This window comes from Hyperoodon ampullatus, assembly GCF_949752795.1.
Source record: "Hyperoodon ampullatus genome assembly, chromosome: 19".
Taxonomy (NCBI): domain Eukaryota; kingdom Metazoa; phylum Chordata; class Mammalia; order Artiodactyla; family Ziphiidae; genus Hyperoodon; species Hyperoodon ampullatus.
Window position 1 is genome coordinate 2,523,266 of NC_136932.1, and position 21,322 is coordinate 2,544,587.

A 21,322-nucleotide genomic window follows, 5' to 3' on the forward strand; every position below is an offset into this window, starting at 1 on the left:
TCAGGCTGCCTGAATAACCTGGGGCAGTAAGTAATCTTGCTTCAGTCTGAAGCCTCAATGAAGAGGAGATAATACCCATCTCATAGGCATCATGATGAGAATCAAATGAGATAATGTATGCACGATGCTTAATATATACCTGGCATGGAGAAAAGAACTCACTGAATGTTATCAGCTACTATTACTGATTTTATTAATGAAGATGTGAGGCAGGGTGGTGTAATAAGATCTGATAGAGATCTGAGCTAGGAATCAAAAAGATTCACCTTTTGGGGCCTCAGTTTCTCTACTTGCACCATAATAAGAATCCATGGTTTTCTTTTTCCAGATTGTCATGGGGATTTTAAAAAAAAAAAAAAGGATACGAACACTTCGAACTAATTGGAATTGAGGAATGTTATAAATTGCAAGATTTTTTTAAAAAACTGAGTTAAGTTTATAAAGACTGAATTTTTATCAGTTCATCAATGTTTGTTCATTCCTATCTGCCTTTGGTAAAGTTGTCATCTTCATGGAAAAGGAGTACAGCATCTCCCTGTCACTAAAAAAGATTTCAAATGTCAGACCCCGAAGTAAGTTTTTCAAATCTGCAAGGATATACTCTTTGCAAAGAAAACCTTTCTTTAGGACGTTCCATTGCCTCAATTTGTTCTCTGTACATAGGCTGATTTTAATATTCATCCAGTTCATGAATTTCCACTTTGGGTATTTTCTGCTTTCAATATTTAATCCCAAGAATGACCTCTCCTTGCCTTGCAGCACGCTCCCAGATTACCTCCTTTTCTCTGATTAGTTAGTATGGCTTCAGGGAATACCTTCATTTTAACGTTAAGCCGGGCAAAAACAGAAATAGAAAGATAAATCTGTAGCAAGATCAAAAATAGATGTCATGGCTAAATATAAACCTGGAGGGAATTATCTAATTATTTGGATGGTCCCTTATCACAGACAATCCAGGGTTGATTGCCTTTCACTTTTTCCATATAAGAGAACAAAATGGTTAATGAATACCACGAGTAACAATTTTTTCTTTTGAAGAGTAATAATTTTAAATAGTAACTTAAACCCTCTTTTCTTCCCCAAATCTCGTCATGTATATTATAGTATATGATTTTCACAACTGCGTGCATTCTTTTTGGGGACCGTCCAGTCTCATTTTGACTTGTAGGTCAGAGAGCATTGAACTGGGAAGACCAGGATTTGCTTATGGAGACACTGTGCAAATTTGGACAACTTTCTCAGTCACGTTGTTCCTTCCACTCTGCTGAGCTAGAGTTAGAATGGACGAGTCTGCTCCTTTTCAGTCTCAATTTAATTTACAGGCTAGCAGCTGCTTTTTTTTAGGTTGGACCAACACCAAGTAAGGACTTGGAAATGCGAAGAAAGACAAATGTGGTGTCACGTGAGGCACAGTAGCCATTAAGTTCACGGATATAATGCAAATCTCATGCAAATGTTATGAAAACTTTGCATTAATTTGTAGAAACTTACTTTGGAGCTTGCAAGCAGCGTTGAGATCCTATGAGGATTCAAAACTAATGTTTTTAGGTTAAACCAAAAGTAAGGCTTTTTGAAGTTATTAGTTTCTCCATACTTGCCGGGACTCAACTGCTGAAAGTTTGACACTCCTCCCTGCCCCCCATAATGATTTCACTACTGCTTGATTCCATTTTACACCCGGTCCCGCCCCCGCTTAGCCTGACGTCACGTGATATCGTATTTGCATACTACCTGGGACTGGGTGTGACGCTCCCCTTTTCTGCATCTTCTCATTGGCGGCGCCGGAAAACCAGCCCTCTTCCGGACGGACCAATCAGCGGACCCTCGGACGTGGGACAGCAGGCAGGGGTGGGGTGGAGGTGGGGTCTTGGGTTGGATCGCTAAGGGTATCGACCAATCATCCTCTGGTATGGGAAGAGCAAGCCGAGGATTGGTTGGGAGGAGGGGTCTGGGGATCCGTAGGCCAATGAGGGCTCTGGGCTGAGGGGGGCCGGTCTCCACCTCCTAGGGCAGATAAGCAGCAGCAGCGGGGGTTGGGGGGCTGTGTGGGGCTCGCTGTGGGGCCGAGGCAGGCCGGCAGTCGGGCGGGCGGGCGATGGCGGGGGCCGCAGTGGGCGGCAGAGGCGGAGGTGCCTGGGGGCCGGGGCGCGGAGGGGCAGGGGGGCTCCGGCGGGGCTGCTCTCCCCCAGCCCCCGCCGGCTCCCCCCGGGCTGGGCTGCAGCCGCTCAGGGCCACCGTCCCCTTCCAGCTGCAGCAGCCTCACCAGCGCCGGGACGGGGGTGGCCGCGCAGGTGAGTCGGGCCTGGAGTGGGTGCGGGGGGGCGAGGGGAGCCGTTGGGGGAGGGGGGGCGCGTGACTGGGGGGAGGGGTATGGGGAGAAGTGTGAGGGGGAAGTGGTTGGGGCGAAGGAAGAGCAAGGGGGTCGCGCAAAGTCTGCGAGGACGGAAGGAGCAAGAGCGAGGAGCCGTGAACGCGGAGTGCACCGCCGGGACAGAGTGTGCAAGGAGTCGGGGCCGAGAGGTGAGGGAAGGAACCTGGCAGATGGAGGCTGGCTTTGGGGGCGTAACCGAAAAGTGGGCAGAGGTGTCGTGTGGGGGTGAGTGGAAGATGCAGGGGTGGCAGCGAGGTGTGAGGAAGGAGTGAGTGGCGCGTGATGGGGGCGCCCTATGCAGGGTTTGAGCTGGAGCGAGGAGCCGGTGGGCACTGGATGTCTGCACGGGAGGGGGGAGGGGCATGGAGGAGAGCCCCGTGGAGCTATGTGTTAGTTCTCCAACTTGAGTTTGGCACCAGCATCCCGTTCTGCAGCTCTAGAGTTCCTTTTCCCACCACTTCACGTGGGCTTCCCTTTCTGCCACCTCCTGGAGCTGATGTCTTCTGAGCCGTTGGAATAAGTTAGTTTAACGGCTTTTACTACCGTACAAACGCTCCGCTCCTATTCCCTACATTCCTCTTGGTTGGCCCAGAAGTTGTATGTTCCCAGATCACTGAGCTGCTTAATATGGCTTCCAACCATTGTGTGTGTGTGTGTCGGGGGGGGTGGGTGTAGAATCTGAGTAGTTTGCCCCCTGCCTTTCCCTCCTCCCCCCATCAAGGCTGTTTTGTCCTGGGCATGTCAGTCAACGTGGCAGTGGGGTGAGGGCTACATTCAAGTACATTGTGGCAAATACCCCCACGTTCTGAACAGCACCAAAAAGATGTCTTAATAGCAGCTTAATAATGTGGTGGATATGGGGAAACTAGGGAAGAGCAAGCTTAATCTTGCTTTCACACTAAAAGTTGTAATGGATCCCCTGCAAATACAGGCAGTTAGGAATGGGAAAAGGAACCTACTTGCATGAGGAGGTTGGCAAGAAGCTGAAAGTGAGACTTGCATTTGATTCACACCAAATGTGAAAAGATCACTGCACACTTCCAAAGCCTCAGGGTCTACCAAATGTACAAAAGTCATGGTCCCTGCCATCTGATGGTTAATGACGTTCTCTAAACCAGAGTTTCTTGAGCTTTTTGTGATTACTAAACTTAGTTTCAGCACACCCCCTCCTGAAAGTATAGCTGCTACGGTGCCTTCCTAGGTAGGAATGGGATTAAGAGGGTCTCTGAAGTAGAAAATCCAAGTCTGTCTGGACTTCATTGTAAATGTTAGCATTGCATCTTGGAATGCAGAAACTCGGTCAAATCTGGTAGCAAGATGGTAACCAACTAGTAAAAGTATGCCTAGAATCTGTAGAGCAGGGCAATGCCCAGATAAACTCATGCCTATCATGAACTGCTGTAAAGCAAACCAGAAGAGTACAAACCTATTGGTTTTGTTTGTGCTTCCTTGGAGTCCAGGGAAGTTAGTAGAACAGCAAGCACCTGAAGCTTAGTTGCTTTTAGTAGAAATCAACAGAAAGCCTGCCTGTGTATTAGTTGGAAATCTATTAGCAGTCATATTTTAAGAGCAGTTATTTTGTGTCTACTATAGAACTAATATTTAAAGGACAAACACTGGTGGACGCTGTGGAAAGAAGAGTGTAGCTTTGGATGACTGGGTTCTTCACATGGCCTGTTCCTTTTTTAGGGCCAGGGACCCTAAGATACTGGTAAAAACATAGGAAGCTAGAGCTCTGCACAATTTGTTGGGTGATTTAAGGCAGATTGGGTGAACTCTTGCTTATGGATTGGGCTGATGGATTGTTTCTCCACCTATTAGTATCCCAGAGGCACTAATAAGGCACTTACCTGGTCTGTAGTGGGATTATCTATAGTTTTCAGTGAGGCAGGAGAGAGGAAAGACAGGAGGAGGGAAGAGTGGCCTGAGCCTGTGGAGTTCTTTGTGGCCAGACATTAAGGAAATGTTCCTGGCCTTTGGTTTGGGAGCACGTCAGGTCTTCTGAATGTTAACTTTTACCTTTATGTGTGTTCAGATTGTTTCCATTCCTCGGCCTTGAGAAGTGGCAGAAGTGGTTTCCTCTGGGCCCGTAGGATATATGCGATTGAAGTAAAAGCCTTGCAGTCATAAACCCTTAAGAGAATGGCTTTGCGTGCCAGAGTTACCTGGGTGTCGAATCCAGGTTCTACCTTTTACTAGCTGTGTGGCTTAGAGGAAATTAAGTAACTTCTGTGCCTCAATATCCTCATCTGTAAAGTGTGAATAATGATATCTACATCATAAGAATCAAATGAGTCAGTAGCTATAAAGTGCTTAGAACAGTGCCTGGCAAGTAGAAGGTACTCTGAAGTGTTTGCTGCTGCTTATATTGTTGTTATTCTCTCCACCCAGCCAAGGTGAGAGCACTGTTGGCCAGAGCCCATTGCCTTTTCAGGCTTCAAAGAGCAAACCCATATTGGTCTGAAACCAGTACTGCAGGTTTCAGAATTTCAGGGCCTCCCCTTGCACTTTATTCGCTCATCTTTTAAAATGAGCTTTCTAAACAGGGCTCTGAAACCCAACTGTTTAAAAAAGCTTGTGAGCTGAGACGGAGTTTTAGGAACAATTAAGTGTCGTCACTGTTTCTGTTTCCCATCTCAAAGTGACGTAGTGCTCAGGGCTGTGCAGTTATCTCTCCACCACACACCCTGTTGTGTTCTTGACTAGGTATATTAGATGTTGTTTAAAAAAAAAAGGGTTGGGCTTCCCTGGTGGCGCAGTGGTTGAGAGTCCGCCTGCCGATGCAGGGGACATGGGTTCGTGCCCCGGTCTGGGAAGATCCCACGTGCCGCGGAGCGGCTGGGCCCGTGAGCCATGGCCGCTGGGCCTGTGCGTCCGGAGCCTGTGCTCCGCGGCGGGAGAGGCCACAACAGTGAGAGGCCCACATAACGCAAAAAAAAAAAAAAAAAAAAAAAAAAAAAAAAAAAAAAAGGGTTATGGTGTAAAGAGCAGGATTTACCTTCTGTGGCCATTCATCTGTAAGGGATGTCTTCATAAAGTGAGGAATGGCTTCATTTTTACAAGCCTGGGCGAGGGGTGTGGAAGGTAGAAGAGAGTGGAGAGAAAAATGAAGGTCAACTCTAAGAAGCTAAGAGCTACTAGTGGGTAACAGAAACCCAGGATAAATTTCTTACTGCAATTTCCCCTTTAATTAAATTCTCGTTTATGTCTTTAGTCACTTGGAGGCTGCTGACTTTTATATTCTTCCAGGACCACTGATGATGGACAAAACGGGGCTAGGAGGTGAATTGTTCTGGGTTCCAGTCTTACCTATTCTGTTTAGTGTCTCCATATCCATGTCCAGAAGCTAATGTTCAATACAGCTTTGCAAATCCTTCTCTAGTGGACCAGCCCCACTGGCCAGCTGGGTGCTGAACCTCCTCTGCCCACCGGACTCTTCTTAAACGGGGTTTGGCATTGTGGCCTGCAGACCAGATCCAAGCCTCTGCCTGTTTTCGTAAATAAAGGTTTATTGGGACACATGGAGCCCTGCGCCTTCATTTAGGTACTGACTGTGGCTGCTTTTGCACACTGACAGAATTTGAGTAGTTGTGATAGAGACGGAATAGCCCACAAAACCTAAAATATTTACTACATGACACTTTTCAGAAAAAAATTTGTCTACTCCTTCTCTTCAGCAATGTTCCTGACCAGTATTCCTATTAAAAAGATGAGTTGCAAATGTGCGTCGTATACACCTCTGCAGAAAATCCTAAGGGGGTAAAGAAAACTAAGAAGCCTGTATCCCCACTCATATTTCAGGGAAAAAGAAAGGGGGATCATCAGCTTCCAGTCAGTTCTCAATCTTTATAGAAGACCAGCACATGTGAATCCATGCTGCCCACCCCCACCCTTGTCAGGTGACATGTGTTCGGTAGATATAAACTAGTTTGGATTTACATAAAAGCTTAACTGTTAGGCAAATTTGCATCTCCTCCCCTCTTACCCTCCTTCCAAATCTAACAACCCACAACTGCAGTGAACATATTTCAAAATCAGATGGAAATTACTTTAGGCTTATCTCCTGTTTTGGATTTTTCTCCTTTTTATTTTTCTGAACAGATCATTGAGAGCTGGCGGTAGTCATGGCTGCCCTCAAATACTGACTTCCTCACAGGGACATAGGAAGGGTTTATTTCAAATGTCCGTTAGGTTCTCCAGGATGGTTGTCTCAATGAATGTAAGGCAGCATTGTTATTAAATGCTCTTGGTAATTATTAAACTCCTTTCCTTGCAGTGCTCTTGTGAACTTAGTCCTTAGGGGATGGGTGTCTAGAGAGGTATGGAACCACATAAAGGAGGTTGCTTATTAGAAGCTCTGAGACGAAGCCCTCATCAAACCATGGTCCTTGGTTTGAAACAGCCTGGAGATTAGAATAGAGTGTAACTTTTCTATGCCACGGAGCCATCTTGCTATAATGAAGCTTGGGGCTGCAGTTAAAATCCTTTAAGAGCTACAATTGTGCTTTGAAAACCTGTGATTGAGGCAGCTTCTGTTTGGGAGGCATTAAACACCAGGCACTTCCCAGCCTGACACTGCTAGCTTGCTTTTGACAGCTTTGCTAGCACTAGGCACATGGTCAGCAAAATGCACTGCTGAAATATCTGACTCTTAAATGTTATCACCAATGATGGCATCTTGAAACTGGGGGCAAAGGTGCCTAACTACTTTATCTTTTTGGTACCCAAAGGAGAGTGCGTCCATGTGTTCTTCAGTATTTTGGACAGTAAAGGATCATACATATGGAAGCTCTCCACTTAGGTCACATAGAGCGAGGATTTTTTAAACCATTTGAGGTCAGTGGAGAAGGGCTGAGAACAACAGTGGGGGGTGGCGGTAAGAGGGCCTCGTTGTCTCTGGTTCCAGATATAGATTGTCCTCTAGAAAATTTGAGGCAGGACTGCAAAATTGTCATAGTTGTGGTGGCAATATGAGCGTTGCCAAAGTGGTTGGTGGGCTTTAATAGCCAGAGAACACTTCGCCTGCGTTTTCTGCTAGTTTATAATGAATGATGTGATGGGCACCAAGGCCACACTATTCCCTGGCTCTTTTATTTATTTATTTATTTTTATTTTATTTATTTTATTTTTGGCTGTGTTGGGTCTTCATTGCTGCACGCAGGCTTTTCTGTAGTTGTGGCGAGCTACTCTTCGTTGCAGTGTGCGGGCTTTTCATTGCGGTGGCTTCTCGTTACGGAGCATGGGCTCTAAGCATGCGGGCTTCAGTGGTTGTGGCACACGGGCTCAGTAGTTGTGGCACACGGACTTAGTTGCTCCGTGGCATGTGGATCTTCCCGGACCAGGGCTCGAACCCATGTCCCCTGCATTGGCGGGTGGATTCTTAACCACTGCGCCACCAGGGAATCCCTATTCCTTGGATCTTAATGGAGCATCATTCTCTGGATTCTTACAGCTCTCACATAGAGCCTTGGTGCCAAAGGATTCAGACTTTAGGGTGTGACATATTCTGGGGGCAGGTCTGGTTTTTGAGTTCTTATTGACACTATCATATATATCAAATGCTATATGACACTAGCTCAAATGCTTTACTAGGCTTACCTGGGCTTACTCTTATTCCACAGGCAGCTTGGAGCCCTTTGAAAGGGCTGGAAGGGAAAACCTTGTGTTTCCTTCCCATTTCAGAGTGCAAGTGGGTGACCACCAGCAAGTTAGTTTAGTGAGACTGGACTGTCTCTTCGTGAGTCAGTAAGTTTTATCCCTCTCTGAGATGGATAGAAGAGGGAGCAGGGAAGAGTGGAAGCAAAGCAAAGTTGGGTGGGGAATCTGGTCAAGTTTCCACCTCTGCCTGAGTTGAGTCTTCACAGAGGCCTCCATTATTTGATTTGCTGGTTTATGAATTAACCAAACATTAGCCAAATCTAGTCACATTGTTGGGTCCAAAACAAATCCTGATCTCAGAGAGAAAAGAGTTTTGGATTATATTTGAAGCTGTAAATTATCTGTTTTCCAGTTCCTCTCCAGTTGTGTGGAGCTTGTGAAGGGGCTCTTGTTCTTGGGAACAGCTGTCTGGTGGGAAGCTCTGCACAGCTGGCTGCTCTCACCCAGGCTTCAGGCTCATGGTCCTCAGTGAAGCTCCTGGTTTTGAAAACTCTTCCTGGCACTTTGTTTTCTCCTCCACGCTTTTCCTCAGGGTCACTACAAAGCTGAATGCCCAGCTTGGAGTCGTTTAAATGTTTATTCTTAGGCCCTGAGTATGCCTCAATCGACTTTTACTGTGTGGGAGCACCACAGCCAATCAAGGGTGGCTTCAACGAACCTAAAAGAATGCTATCAAAGTATTTCATAATAGAAAAACGTACAACTCCAGCCCCTGGGGAACCTGGAACTGAAGTCTGGACTGTGTGCAGACACTTAACCTGCCCTGCTCTTGAGCCCCAGACAGCTGACACCAGGGGTGGCGAGTGCCTTGGGCTCAGCTTTACCTGCACATTCTAAAAGGGGGGAGGTTGGGGGAGGCCTGGGAAGACTCCTCCGGGGGCTTTGGTCGATCTGAAGCGGCAGGCTTCAGGGGTGGGGGAGTTTTCTCTCAGAGCCTGCCTGAATGTGGCTTCTTAGAGTTGGGCAGTATTTGGCAGGCAGGGTGATAAGTTTGGGGTGCCTCTTCTCTGGCCCTGTACTCTCTATCTTGCAAATGGTGGGTGGCTTTTCCGGGGGGAGCTTTGTTAATGAGCGTAGGTCTAGATTACCACCTGCTCTGCCGCTTGCGTCCCTCATCATCTGATCCTAAATGAAAACATGCCGGAGAGCATGGAGGTCTAACCTCCTCAAGAGGCAAAGGTAGGATTAAACATACAACTCTAAAAGCAAATTACTAACATGTGTACCAGTGAATAAAAGATAAATTCAAGCTGGAGGAGGTATAGAATGAAGGAATATTCAGTGTTAGTTAGGGTTAATTAGAGAATTACTGAGATGTCTCTAGTAGGCTTTTTTTTTTAAATTGGCCAGTATATTATTCTCCCTACCATTAAATTAAATTTTTACTCTCTCCCTTCCCTTTTGAAAGTGGCACTGGTGTGTCCTTGTTTGGTCAGCTGTGTTCTTTAACTTTCTCAAATCTCTTTAGTCCTTTCTGCCCCATGCTGGAAATTGTGTGCCTGCCTTTTTAAAAGGTAGGCACCTCATGTTTCAAGTTCAGGTGCAATGGAACTCACCCTGCAGCTTGAACAGATTTGAGTGTTTTTGCAGAGGGAGGGCCAGGGCAGATGGGGATTGTTGTGCTCAATAAATGCTTGTTGGATGGAGTTGCTGGAAAGGCAGCAAGGGTGGGGAGAGTGAACCACACTTCCCCAGGCTCATTTGAAATGGTTTTTCCACTTCTGGCCCCGACACTCTGTGCCCCCTTTATAATACCTCTCTTTAGCTACTTACAAGGCCCCCCCACCCTGCCCGAAGTGTTAGTGTTCTCTCTTCAAATCACTGGTCTCCCATTCATCCTGGTCATTGGGCTCGAAGCCCAGCTGGTGGCGAAGACGTGGCATTTCCATGGATGTCTTCGCTAGGCCTGTAGGTTCTGTTCCCCACACACTTAAAGCCAGAGGGTGAGCTTGGGCCGTTAGTTACCAGGTTGATCCATGGAAACAGCCAATGTTTAGGATTTTGTTGTGATTTTGTAAAAGAGCCAGAAGACCTGGCTTTAGGCTTATATGTGGATATGGGTGAGAGGCCAAGGAGACAGATGAATGCAGGATGTTCTTTCACTCCAGGTAGATTTGCACCAAATTCCTAGTAGTGCTATAATGTATAGCAAAGGAAAGCAGGAAAACAAAATCTGAATTAGCAGCTTTTCTAGGCTAGGGAGCAGAATTGCCTATTGGCTTTAGGGTGGTTTTAGAGGTATGATCAGGCAGGAGGCCCCCCTTCCCAAGCCAGGCACCATCCTTTATATGAAGCACTGCTGATTCTCCTTCTCTTTTCCCCACCAAATGGGGGAAATGCTGGAAAGAGATGCTCACTGTCATTCCCCAAGCCCTGATACCTACAATGTCATCCATGGAGCCTGTGTTCCCCTGCCAACCACGGGCCTGGTGGCTTAGTCAAAATGGTTTTATAAACCTGCTCAGCTGTGGGTAACTTTGAACAGAATGGAAATGTGATTGCAAGGAAGGAAAGGAAGCTTCTCTTCCCTCCTCCCCCCTTCTCTCCCCAACCTGCCACACTGCCTTCCCTTTAAGAGTTTTCTGTGCTCTATGTATGTTTGATTGCCCACACGGCTTTGAGAGAACTGCGGCTGATAACACATGCGCTCCCTGCCCTACACCTGCAAGCTGGCCGAGAACCTGACGCCCAGCCCCTATTTGGGGATTGTCTTTGTAACTCATGCCCATCAGATATGACACACAAATTGGAGTTGAGGGTGGAGTGGATAGCATTTGGCATGACAGAGGGGATGCAACCAGAGAGCTTTCACAATATCATGTCGTCTGGATTTCGAAGTTGGGGAGAGGAGGCCCATGTGAGGCCATCCATGTGGTATGTGCACATCTTAATGCTGAAGGCAGCACCTGGACTCTTTCTCATTAGAACCGTAATCCTGGGGAGTTTTGTGTTCACAGGAGAAGGCTAAAGCTGCTGCTTCTGTGGAAAGAAAGAGTCTGTGGATCCCAACCCTGGAAGGCCCCAAAATTCATCTGCATTTTTCAGGGAAGCTGAGAGTATGGATAGTGTTAGTTTTGACAACGCGTTCTGCATGTTTAGCTCTTTGTGGCTCGCAGTCGGTACCCTGGAACGTTTCGCATTCAACCTTGCCACAGTCCTGCAGGTGCAGGTGGCATTTGCTTGTTTTTGCAGATAAGGAAACTGAGGCCCCGAGAGGAAGTGACTTGCCCAAGACCATGTGACTAATAAAGCCCTTTTGCTCCTGATCCAGGGCTCTTCCCACATATGTGTGGAGAGTCAGTGGGGAGTTTCCCCTCAGGCTGGCATCCTCTGCTGCCTGCCCAGCACACACCCGACCTATTTCCCTTCTGCTTATATACCTGTATTCCAGGAGCAAAACTTCGTTTGTTTAACTGACCAGAAGAGAAGTGGAGAGGAAAATGGGCTGCAGAGAAGTCTGTTTGTTCCTTCAGCACCCCATAAGTAACTATCCACTTGGTGCAGCTGACTGGAGGGTGATGGTTATTACATTATGTGTGTGATGTGGTGGCAGCTTTTGAGTGTTTCCAACTGGTTGTAGATATGCAATTTCCACGTGGAATGAGAAGCTAACCAGGGACAGCTAGGGCCCAGGAGGCAGGGTTTTCCTGCCTCGGTGGGGTCATGGTCATGGTTACTGAGTTTGGGGCCATGTCAGGGAGATACTCTTAAGATGGAGCTTACAGGAAAGGGTGTTTTTCTTCTGTGTGACTATGTGGAACCCCCCGAAAGCAGTCAGAAGTAAATGTGGATGGTGCATTTCTGTGGTGGGGGGGCTAGGTGCAGGCGGCATTGTGTCATAGGTGACACTTCAGTCCTCCATGTAGGGGACGGCTGGTCCAGACCTCCCCCACCCCTGCCATACTCTGCCTGGGCGTGTCTCCCTCTCCTAGCTTTAGGTTAACTGGGAGTGGAGTCGTTGTGATACGTGATAGTGCCTTTATGAGACAAGTGTGTGCCCACTAAGGGGACCAGAAGGGACTTGAACTCAGGAGAAAGCTCCAACTAGGGACGTGGTGTCATGGAGAACTGCCTGACCTGCTTCACAGAGAAGGTTATGGGCAGCTTTTACCTCCTTATTTCTCTTACAAAACCAGATTTTGTATGGAGTTCTTGTATGTTCTAATAACCATATGCTTATGTGGAACCTTCCTTTCCCAGTTATTTCCCAACTGCATAAGGTAAAGCCCCATTATCACAAATATTATAAAAATTATTCTACATAATAAAGCTATTTCCATGCTTCATATAAATGCTTTTGTTGTTGGTTTTTCTCGTTCAGAGGAAAAAAGTGACCAACTACCTTATGTAACAAGTACTTTTCCTGGTCCCTGTCCGTGTACTCGTTCGTCTCTAAACCAGAACACTCGAGGGCTTGCTGTTGGCATCGGAGGCAGGGAGCGGGAAGCAGGGCTGTGGACCCATCACCGAGTAGCACGGCCCCCTTGCTTTCTTTCTTTCTTTTTTTTTTTTTGCGGTACGCGGGCCTCTCACTCTTGTGGCCTCTCCCATTGCGGAGCACAGGCTCCGGACGCGCAGGCTCAGCGGCCATGGCTCACGGGCCCAGCCGCTCCGCGGCATGTGGGATCTTCCCGGACCGGGGTACGAACCCGTGTCCCCTGCATCGGCAGGCGGACTCTCAACCACTGCACCACCAGGGAAGCACCCCCTTGCTTTCTTTTCGCCTCGAACCTCCCACCCTCCTGTCCCTCCTGGTTGTTTACAGACAGACCACCACACAAAACCCAACAAAGGACAGTATGTGTGTGTATCTGGATGTGAGCGTCTGTGTGTGTGTCTTGAGTGTGAATGTGTGGGTGCTGGGTGTGAATGTAGGGGAGAGCATGTGTATGAGTGTGTATGTGAGGAAAAGTGCATGTGAAAGAAAGCAAATGATAAAGCAAACGGGGCAAATGTTTAACAATAGGCAAATCTGGGTAGAGGGCATATGGATGTTCTGGGTACTGGTCTTATTCTTACACCTATATGTTTGAAATTATTTCCAAATAAAAAGTTTTTTAAAATGAATGTATGCTAGACTAATTTGACTGTACCAGGAGTTCTTTAAAGTCTTCTTCTCTCATCCTTATAACATCTCTTATTCTCCCCATTTAACAGAAAGAACAACCGAAGCCCAGAGAAGTTAAGTGACTCGTCTTGAGTTCACGTAGCACACTGAGGCGGAGGCAGGATTTGGGCCCAGGTATTGACTGGTATGGTAGGAGACTGCAGCTTGTCCCTGCTGCTCGAGCTGGACAAGGTTGGCATCAGATTCTGAGAACCATTGGGCACCTGCGGCCGTGTGTCCGAGCCCAGTCCGTGCCCCACACTGACCCGGCAGCGGGGTCAGCAGGGTTGCAGCAGGCTGCTGATCCACACTGAGCATATTCAGGATGTCCAGGTACCTTCTAGGGAAAACTGCTTCCTCATTCTGAGAAAAACTCTCACTCTGCTCTTCACTCAACTCTCTTCGTTTTCTTAAAATACATGAAATCGGAAGGCTCTCATGTGCCAGAGCCATAGAGTAATACTACTTCGCATTTTTATGGTAGAGATCCAAGGGGAAAAGGAGTTGAGTTTTGTCTAGAAAGCAGTGTCAGGTTATGGGCCAGGCCAGACAGCTTTTTTGGCTGTGTACCAGTCGGTCTGTTGTGCCCACCGCCTTGTTAATGTACAGGAGTTTATGGCCTAGTGAGGCATGTCTTACCAAGTGGACAGGAGTTACAACTTCATACACAAAGGGAGGGCTTCACTCTTTGTCAGTGAAAACTTTCCACTAACCACAGGGCCCCAGAAGGGGTGGATCTGGTAATCACCGCTAAGCAGAGTTAGGGGTTCAGACAGTACTGTTTGTTCCCAGCCCCTATTCTCTCCCTCCAAACCGCATGCTCTGCATCTATCTGTGCTCCTTAAAGGCACTTGAATTATTCCTGACACTTTTGCTTACTGACATTTCCCGCCAGCTTCCAGAATTGGGATAAGTGAATGAGTCTGACTCTACTTCTTAACATAGAAAAAACAGTTTTTGGAGAATCTTTACTACGTGTCCTTTATCTAAAATGCCTCCCTGCAGCCGCCCTAGAGTGTGAGACTGTGGTTAAGTTAGCATCAAAGGATTTTTTCATGGATTCCAGCCAGTTCTGTGAAATAGACCCCTGAGCATTTACTGTATTGTTACACCAGTTTCTACAGTTAGATTGTTTGTCCTGAGGCAGTTACCAAGCCGTATAGGCTGTGTCTCCAGTATTCTCTTGGCTCCGTCCTACCCCAAAATCAGCGCCCGGTGGATGGCCTCCGGAATCCAGACAAGTTGCAGGAGGGTGAGAGAAGGCTGCCCCCAAGTCTTACTGGGTTGTCTTCAGTGTAGAGGTCTGTGTTAGAGCTGCCGTGCAAATGGCCAGAGCTGTCTGTTTGGAGGGGACTGGGACCACTGCGCTTTCCCTTCCAGTTCTTAGAGGCATGGATGGGGTCTTGGTAATTAACACCCCAGACTGTTTCCCTGGATCATATTCTTCTCTTGCTTCAGGAGGATAAGCCTTTTCTTTACCTGACTTATAAAAGAAGGTGTCATTACTGTTAAGCAGCTTTTGATGTAAGAGCAGATACGAAGCCCGTTGTATGTGGGGGAGATGGTGTGACTCACCATCCAGGGGTACTGTTGCCATGTCCTCCTTTGTGCCCGGAAGCACATGTGGAGAGGTGACCTGACAAGCATCCTTCTGCTGTGAAGTTATCATTGGTCTCAGGCAGACAGTGAGGGTAGGAAAAATCTTCCCAAGGTCACACCTTTCAAGGCTCTTTCTAGAGGGACCATCTAATTTGTGTTTCAGACAGGGTTTACCCTGGAGGCACTATATAACCTTTGAGCCTCCCTTAGGAGATCTGAGCAACCAGCAAGACCAGGACTTTAAAGCAGGGGCTGCCCTGGAATGTTGCCCAGCACACACTGGGGTTTTTCCACCAGGCCCAGCCTGGGAATTTGCCTGGGATTTGGGGTCAGGGTGGATCAGTTCCAGAATGCCAGAGGCCAGGTAGGGAATCACTAGGTGGGATGTAGTGGTCTCTCAGGTATTTCCTTTGGGGACGCAGTAGAACTTAAGTAAAGAGATGGACATAACCAGAGAAGATTTTGCAAGTGGGACAGAGTGATCCACGCAGGTTTTCAAAGCTTTGAAGGTTGTGCAGAGTTAACCCTAATAAGATTTTAGACCCTGAAGGCGAGGCACGTTCTGTGACTGTACCTTCATGGCCCCGAGGGACATAACTGTGTAACTGCTCCTTTAAGCCCTCCTCCCCACCCCCCAGCCCAGAGCAAAATGAACCAGAGCAGAGGTCCTGACAGACCTACCGAGGTGTAGCAAGTGAGCAAACCTGCACTCTGAGCTCTGATGTCTACTTGGCAGTTACCACGTGACCAGCCCTTCTGCCTGTGGCGAGCCACAGGTAAATTGAGTGCTATTTATACTCTCCTGCTTGGGGGAGGAAGTGGGAGAGGTGGTCTGGGAGCCCGCAACACAGCTGTCTGAGCAGCCTAGGAAAGGCATATCTCCTTTTGACTTTGTGCCTTTCTTTCCCCCTTAACTAATTTTGCCCCGGATAACAGCATGGGCTCTGGGGCTTTCAATTTAGCTGAATCGGTCAGTAGCCATCTCTTACTTACCCTTTAATAGTTGGAGAATTCTAGAACTAGAGGAGGCTCAAACTCTCTAGGTACAACCTCCTGCCTTCTGAGGGGTGAATATTGAGACCTCTGGGGGCATGTAATGCTCTCTCCCTGGAGCTGTTCAGGGGCAGACTCTACAATCTCCCTCATTCATTCTGGTGAGCAGGAAGTTCTTCCTTTTATCTAGCTGGAATCTCTCCTTTTCTGACTAAAGTCTCTTCTGCCCTTCCTCTTTACACTCATGCAGAAGAAGACATAAATTCTAATTCACTTCGTCTTCCTCTTGGGATCTAGCTACCTTCACTTTAGCTATTTTTACCCATCTTCCCTGGGATCTCACTGGTTTCTATGCTCCTGTAATGAATGAGCGAATGGATGCCCAGGGTAACTTGGTGGGGCATATCTGAGGTTATTTCCAACTCCAACTGTGTTTCTGGATCATAGGAACTCTTTAATTCTGCGCACAATCTGGGTCTTTCTCCTGGGATGACATACCTCTTCTTTTTTTTTTTAAATATTTTTGGCTGCATTGGGTCTTAGTTGCCGCACGCGTCCTTTCTCTAGTTGTGCCGAGTGGGGGCTACTCTTCGTTGCAGTGCGCAGGCATCTCATTGCAATGACTTCTGTTGCTGCAGAGCACAGGCTCTAGGCGCGCAGGCTTCAGTAGTTGTGGCACACGGGCTCAGTAGTTGTGGCTCACGGGCTCTAGAGCACAGGCTCAGTAGTTGCGGTGCACGGGCTTGGTTGCTCCACGGCTTGTGGGATCTTCCTGGACCAAGACTCAAACCTGTGTCCCCTGCATTGGCAGGCAGATTCTTAACCACTGTGCCACCACGGAAGCCCGACATGACACTTCTTTTTTTTTTTTTTTTTTTTTTTTTTTTTTTGCCACTTCTTAATTTAAAGTCTCCTTCCCTTAGTATCTTTATTCTACCTTGTACTGATTTACATCCTTCAATTCCTTGCCTCCTAGTAAGCCTCATTGACTGTTTCATTTCTTCTTGCCCACCTTCTCTTTCCCCAAATTAGAAGACCAGAACAGTGAACCAATTGAATTTGACTACAACCTGCCAAGATTGAGCTGCTAAACAGTTTAGATCCTTGCTAAGGAATGAAGTTAATTCTGTCTTCCCAAATTCCAAATTAAGCCAGTTCTTTTTTTTTTTTTTTTTTTCCCCTCACAGCTTTATCTTGGAAAATTTTAAACCTGCAGAAAAGTTGTAAGCCCAGTACACATCCATTTATCTTTCACCTTAGACTCATTGATAACTTTTGGCCACAATTGTCTAATCTCTCTTCCCTCCTTGTGTGTATTATGTATATGTGTGTCTAGACATACACATATGTGCATCCATAGGCACTTTTTCTGGTGAACTGTTTGAAAACAAGTTGTGAATATCTTGACACTTCGCCTGTTACTTCAAGGGCATCTCCTGAGAATAAGACCATTCTTCTACATAATGATAATATCATTATTACACATAAGGAAACTATAATTCCATATTATCTAATATCCAGTTCATTTTCAGATTTCCTCTTTGTGGCTCTTTTGTTCTTATTTTTGATCCAGGGTCCAGTCAAGGTTCTCGTTTGGTTATGTCTTAAAAAAAATCTGTTTAAAATTCCCCTCCCATCCCTGTCTTTTTGTTTTTAGGTTTTTTGATTACTGACTTATTGAAAGTGTGGACAGCCTTCTAGCTGTCCCACATTCTGGAGTTTTCTGACTGATTCCTTTCAATGGCACTTGACTTGTTCCTCCATCTCCTGTATTTCCTGCAAGTGGGAAGTTAGGTCTGGGGCCCAGTTCGATTCAGGTGAAACATCTTGGGCATGAACATTTCGTGAGTGAAGCTGTGTACTTCATAATACATCGCTTCAGGAGGTACACAGTGTCAGAATGCCCATCACTAGTAATGCTAAGTTGGATCACTTGAGGTGGTGACAACCACATTTCCCTTTGTAAAAGTACATTATTCTCTTATATGTGGTACATTACGTAAGTGTCCTGTTCCCCACAGTGTTTCTCCCAGTTGTTTTGGCATCCATTGCTGACTCCTCCTGACTGAGCTGTTACTTTGGGAGCTGCATAAAACCAGTTCTAAACTAACACTGAAGGACATGAGTATTGATGTGAGTTGTTCTAAAGAGGAGTACAGAAATTTTCTTTGGGCTTTTAGAATCATTGGCGGGAAGGCAACAAAATGAGGCCATCAAATTCTGTCAAACTCTAGGTATTTTGTGTGACTTGGGCTGATAGTAAATTGAGTATCAGCTGTTCACACATATGTTGCTGTCTGGCAGTTTGCATGAGGTCAGGGAGAAGGCAGGCTGGATGAAGCTAAAAATAAGTCATGGTTTGTTCACAAAGCAGAAATTATTTTGACTATTTGAACATTATCTATAATTCTATTCTTATTTCCTTTTTTTTCTTTCACTCAATTTCCACTGTCCTCACTAGAAAAGGGATCCCTCCTTTTCAATTGTCTTCCTCCATTTGCCCTACATGCCCAGTGGGTAAAACAGTGTCCCCGAGACCCAAGTCTGATTGTGCTGGTTCCTAGTAGGGAAAATAATAGAACTCTTCCAGTCCATGGGGAAGTTCCTGAACCAAGGCAGCCAGACAGTCATGACAGTTGGGTCTGACAATGAAACACAAGGGGGGAAATGCACTTTGAAAGTCTTCTGTGGGGGAAGAAAGGCCTGTGTCTCAAGTTGCTCTGTGGCGTTGGAGAAATCAGTTCACCTGTCTCCACGAGGGTGTTCCTGGGCCCCCAGCCAGAGAATCCCTGAGAGTGTGTGGGGCGCACACATTCAGAACAAAAATCAGAGTAGGGTTTCAGTCACAGTTGTCCTCTCACAGGATTTACTGTAGATGAACCTCCCCAATCTCTGGTTCTTCCTTCGCCTCTTTTATCTTTAAAGAGCTGGAGTGGACATCATGATTTCTCCTCTACTTGATAAGAATCAGATTGTCGTCTGAAGTGAAGATACTGAAGGGTTTATGCCTGTCCTCTGAGTTTATAGCCACCCAGAAATTCATCACTCCCAAATAGCCAGGCGGTGAGGATTGCTTTTAGGGGGAGAAGGCTAGGCTATGGCTACTTATGCTGTTCTTTAACAAAGGCCAAATAGATCCCAGAGGAAAGCATGCTCCAATCAGTAGCTGCTAGTATCTTGTCCTGTTTTAAGAATGTTGAAATCCTTCAGAACTCCTCTTCATAGAATTCAGATAAAAGGTGAAAAGTTCACACCACTTCCTTTTTTTCTAACTGCAGCTTCTTGAGAATTGAACAAATGTCTAAGTAACTGCTGTCTACTCTTCATACACACACGTGCACGCGCGCACGCACACACACACACACGCTTTGGGATCACCCTTTCCTTCCTTGCTGATAAGAAGAGTTAGGGTATTCCTTATTTTTTCCCCATAGTGACACTTCCAAATGGGTTTCTCCTGACCCTTCTCTCCAGCTGCCCATGGATGTGGTCTGCATCCTGGGGAGTCAGACACACAGCAAGAAAAGGTTTCACCTGAGCTACACACTTAAATATGGAGACAGTATTAAATACAGAGTTAATATTAAATATGGAGTTAGTATTGAGGTCCTGGCTGAGAAGTTTTTCATGTGTATACAGATATCACTCTTTCTTTTTTTCTCTTTAGGTAAGCCTTCTTGGTAAGGGAAATGTGCTGTTACTCTTCTTTTCTTCCTTCTTTTTAATCTCACTTCTTTAGTTTCTTCTCCCCGTTATGATTGAGATGAGCTATTGCTTGGGTTTGAAAGAAGTGTTTAAAGCCCCAGGTTTAATTTTCCCAGCTGGGATGGATGGGGTCTCCTTGGGCTTTCCAAGGAGGGCTTCTAACTCTTGTACAGTCATATTGAGGATTTCGGTTTGACCACAGCTTCCCTCCAAAACCCACATGTCCCTGAGTTAAGCAGTTAAGCGGCGCAGGACCGCAAGCAGCTCAGAAGACTGCTTGCACTGTTTAATCCCAGCACACATACTGAAATGGAAAAGTAATCCCTGTGAAGCTGTGAGGAGGAACTTCCCCTACTTACTGCAAATCTGGTATTGGGGAATATTTAGAAATTCCGCATCCCTGTTTTCCTTTGCTCCCCTCCAGGTTATCATTCCCCCCGCCTCCCCCACCCCCAACAAAAGTGCTGCATCACAGCTAGGAGACGGGGCAGGGCCGGGCCCGCTCCCTCCGTGTCTAACCGTCTGCCCTGCCTCAGCCTCCTGGGTGGCCCTTTCCCTCACTGCTTCTCCTGAAGTGAAGATCAGTGGCTGAGAAAAGCATATTGTTAGAAAAACGTGTAAGAGGATCTCATTTTATTAAAAATACACATGCACACAGAGGTGCGCAGGGAGAGATCAGGAAGGATGTGCAGGTGGTGATCTCTGAGTGGCGGCAGGCATCGTTTTTATTTTTCAGTTTTTGCTAATCTGCACTTTTAAAATTTCCTTTAATTTCCTCCTGTATATGTACAGCTTCTGTTATAATGAGAGTTATTTTAAAGAGGGAAGGCAAGAAGATGAGTGCTAATAATGGCTCAAACCCCAGTGACATGAGGAAGTGACTGATAACTTGTTTGTTGAACCTGCCAGTTGCTGAGTTTTTGCCACCTGTGAAATCTCATTGGCTGTCTCTCTTCTTCCTTCTGTAGTCCTTCTTGGGTATTTGGGGGTCACTCAGCCTCAAGCTAATGGAGGATGGGTGGAGAGTAGCCTTGTCTTGTTTCCCAGATTTCTCCCTCCTGCATTGCCCCAAAGATAGTAAAATAAGTGAAGTAGCCCCCCTAGATTCCCAGCCAGGACCCTCTGGTCAGGGGCTGGTCTCTCCTTGTAAGCTGCTAAGCCTCCACCCCACAGTCTATCTCTGGCCGAGTTGAGACGGGCAGCCACAGATGCCTCACTTCCTGTGTCCTCTGCTGCCTTCCTCCTTTCCCTGCCGCCTCCTTCTAAGAGCTGTCGCCCTCCTCCTTCGGGTTCCCGCAGTGGGGGTTTGCTGGTGTGGTCAGGCCTGAGCTGATTTCCAGCCAGGAATATGAGGGAACAGCAGAGACCGAATGGTGGTCCTTCTGAAGGGTCAGTGGCTGGAGGAACCCCCAGAGGTTGAGCTGGCGGCCTGGCCCTTAGGTATCGCATCGGCCTGCCCCGCTTCAGCTTGGTCAGCAGCTTCTTGTCCGGCTCCTCCCGTGTCACCAGTGCCTATCTCAGGGCTGGTTTGTGGTGGGCACCCGGAATCTGCTACTGAAGGAATCAGTCAGTCTACTGTGGTGTGCCAGGCCCCTCGTCAGCTGTTTGTGTGTTTCTGCCCTATTCACTGTCCCCCAAGGCACAGCAGACACTTGACCGCTGGTCCTCTCCACTCAGAGCCCGCTCTCCCCAAAGCCAATATAAATGTAGCAGTTGGGAGACAGGGCCAAGTGGCTCCGGAAGATAGCACCTAAGGCTTCTTATCTCTGGTGTGTGCTGTTTTGTTTTGTTTTTTCCATTTGCCGTTGCCCAAGAACCAAAGCATCCGCCACTGCTCAGCTGCATGGTGAAATGGCCTGGCCCTGTGCCAGGGAGCTTCGCCAGGTGGT

The 21,322-nt window shown here is 47.0% G+C and overlaps 1 protein-coding gene across 3 annotated transcripts in view; it reads left to right on the forward strand.

The window, feature by feature from the left end:
- Positions 1-2,095: 2,095 nt before the first annotated feature.
- Positions 2,096-21,322, forward strand: part of FAM117A (family with sequence similarity 117 member A) — a gene marked incomplete at both ends in the record, with an annotated part of 42,214 nt that continues 22,987 nt past the window's right edge. For 2 of the 3 annotated variants that reach the window (XM_079725913.1, XM_079725914.1), the window contains one exon: positions 2,096-2,291. In XM_079725913.1, the coding sequence (XP_079582039.1) occupies positions 2,096-2,291 (196 nt within the window). Of the gene's footprint in view, positions 2,292-13,186; positions 13,211-21,322 lie in introns of all 3 variants that reach the window. The other variant, XM_079725912.1, reaches the window with a different exon arrangement.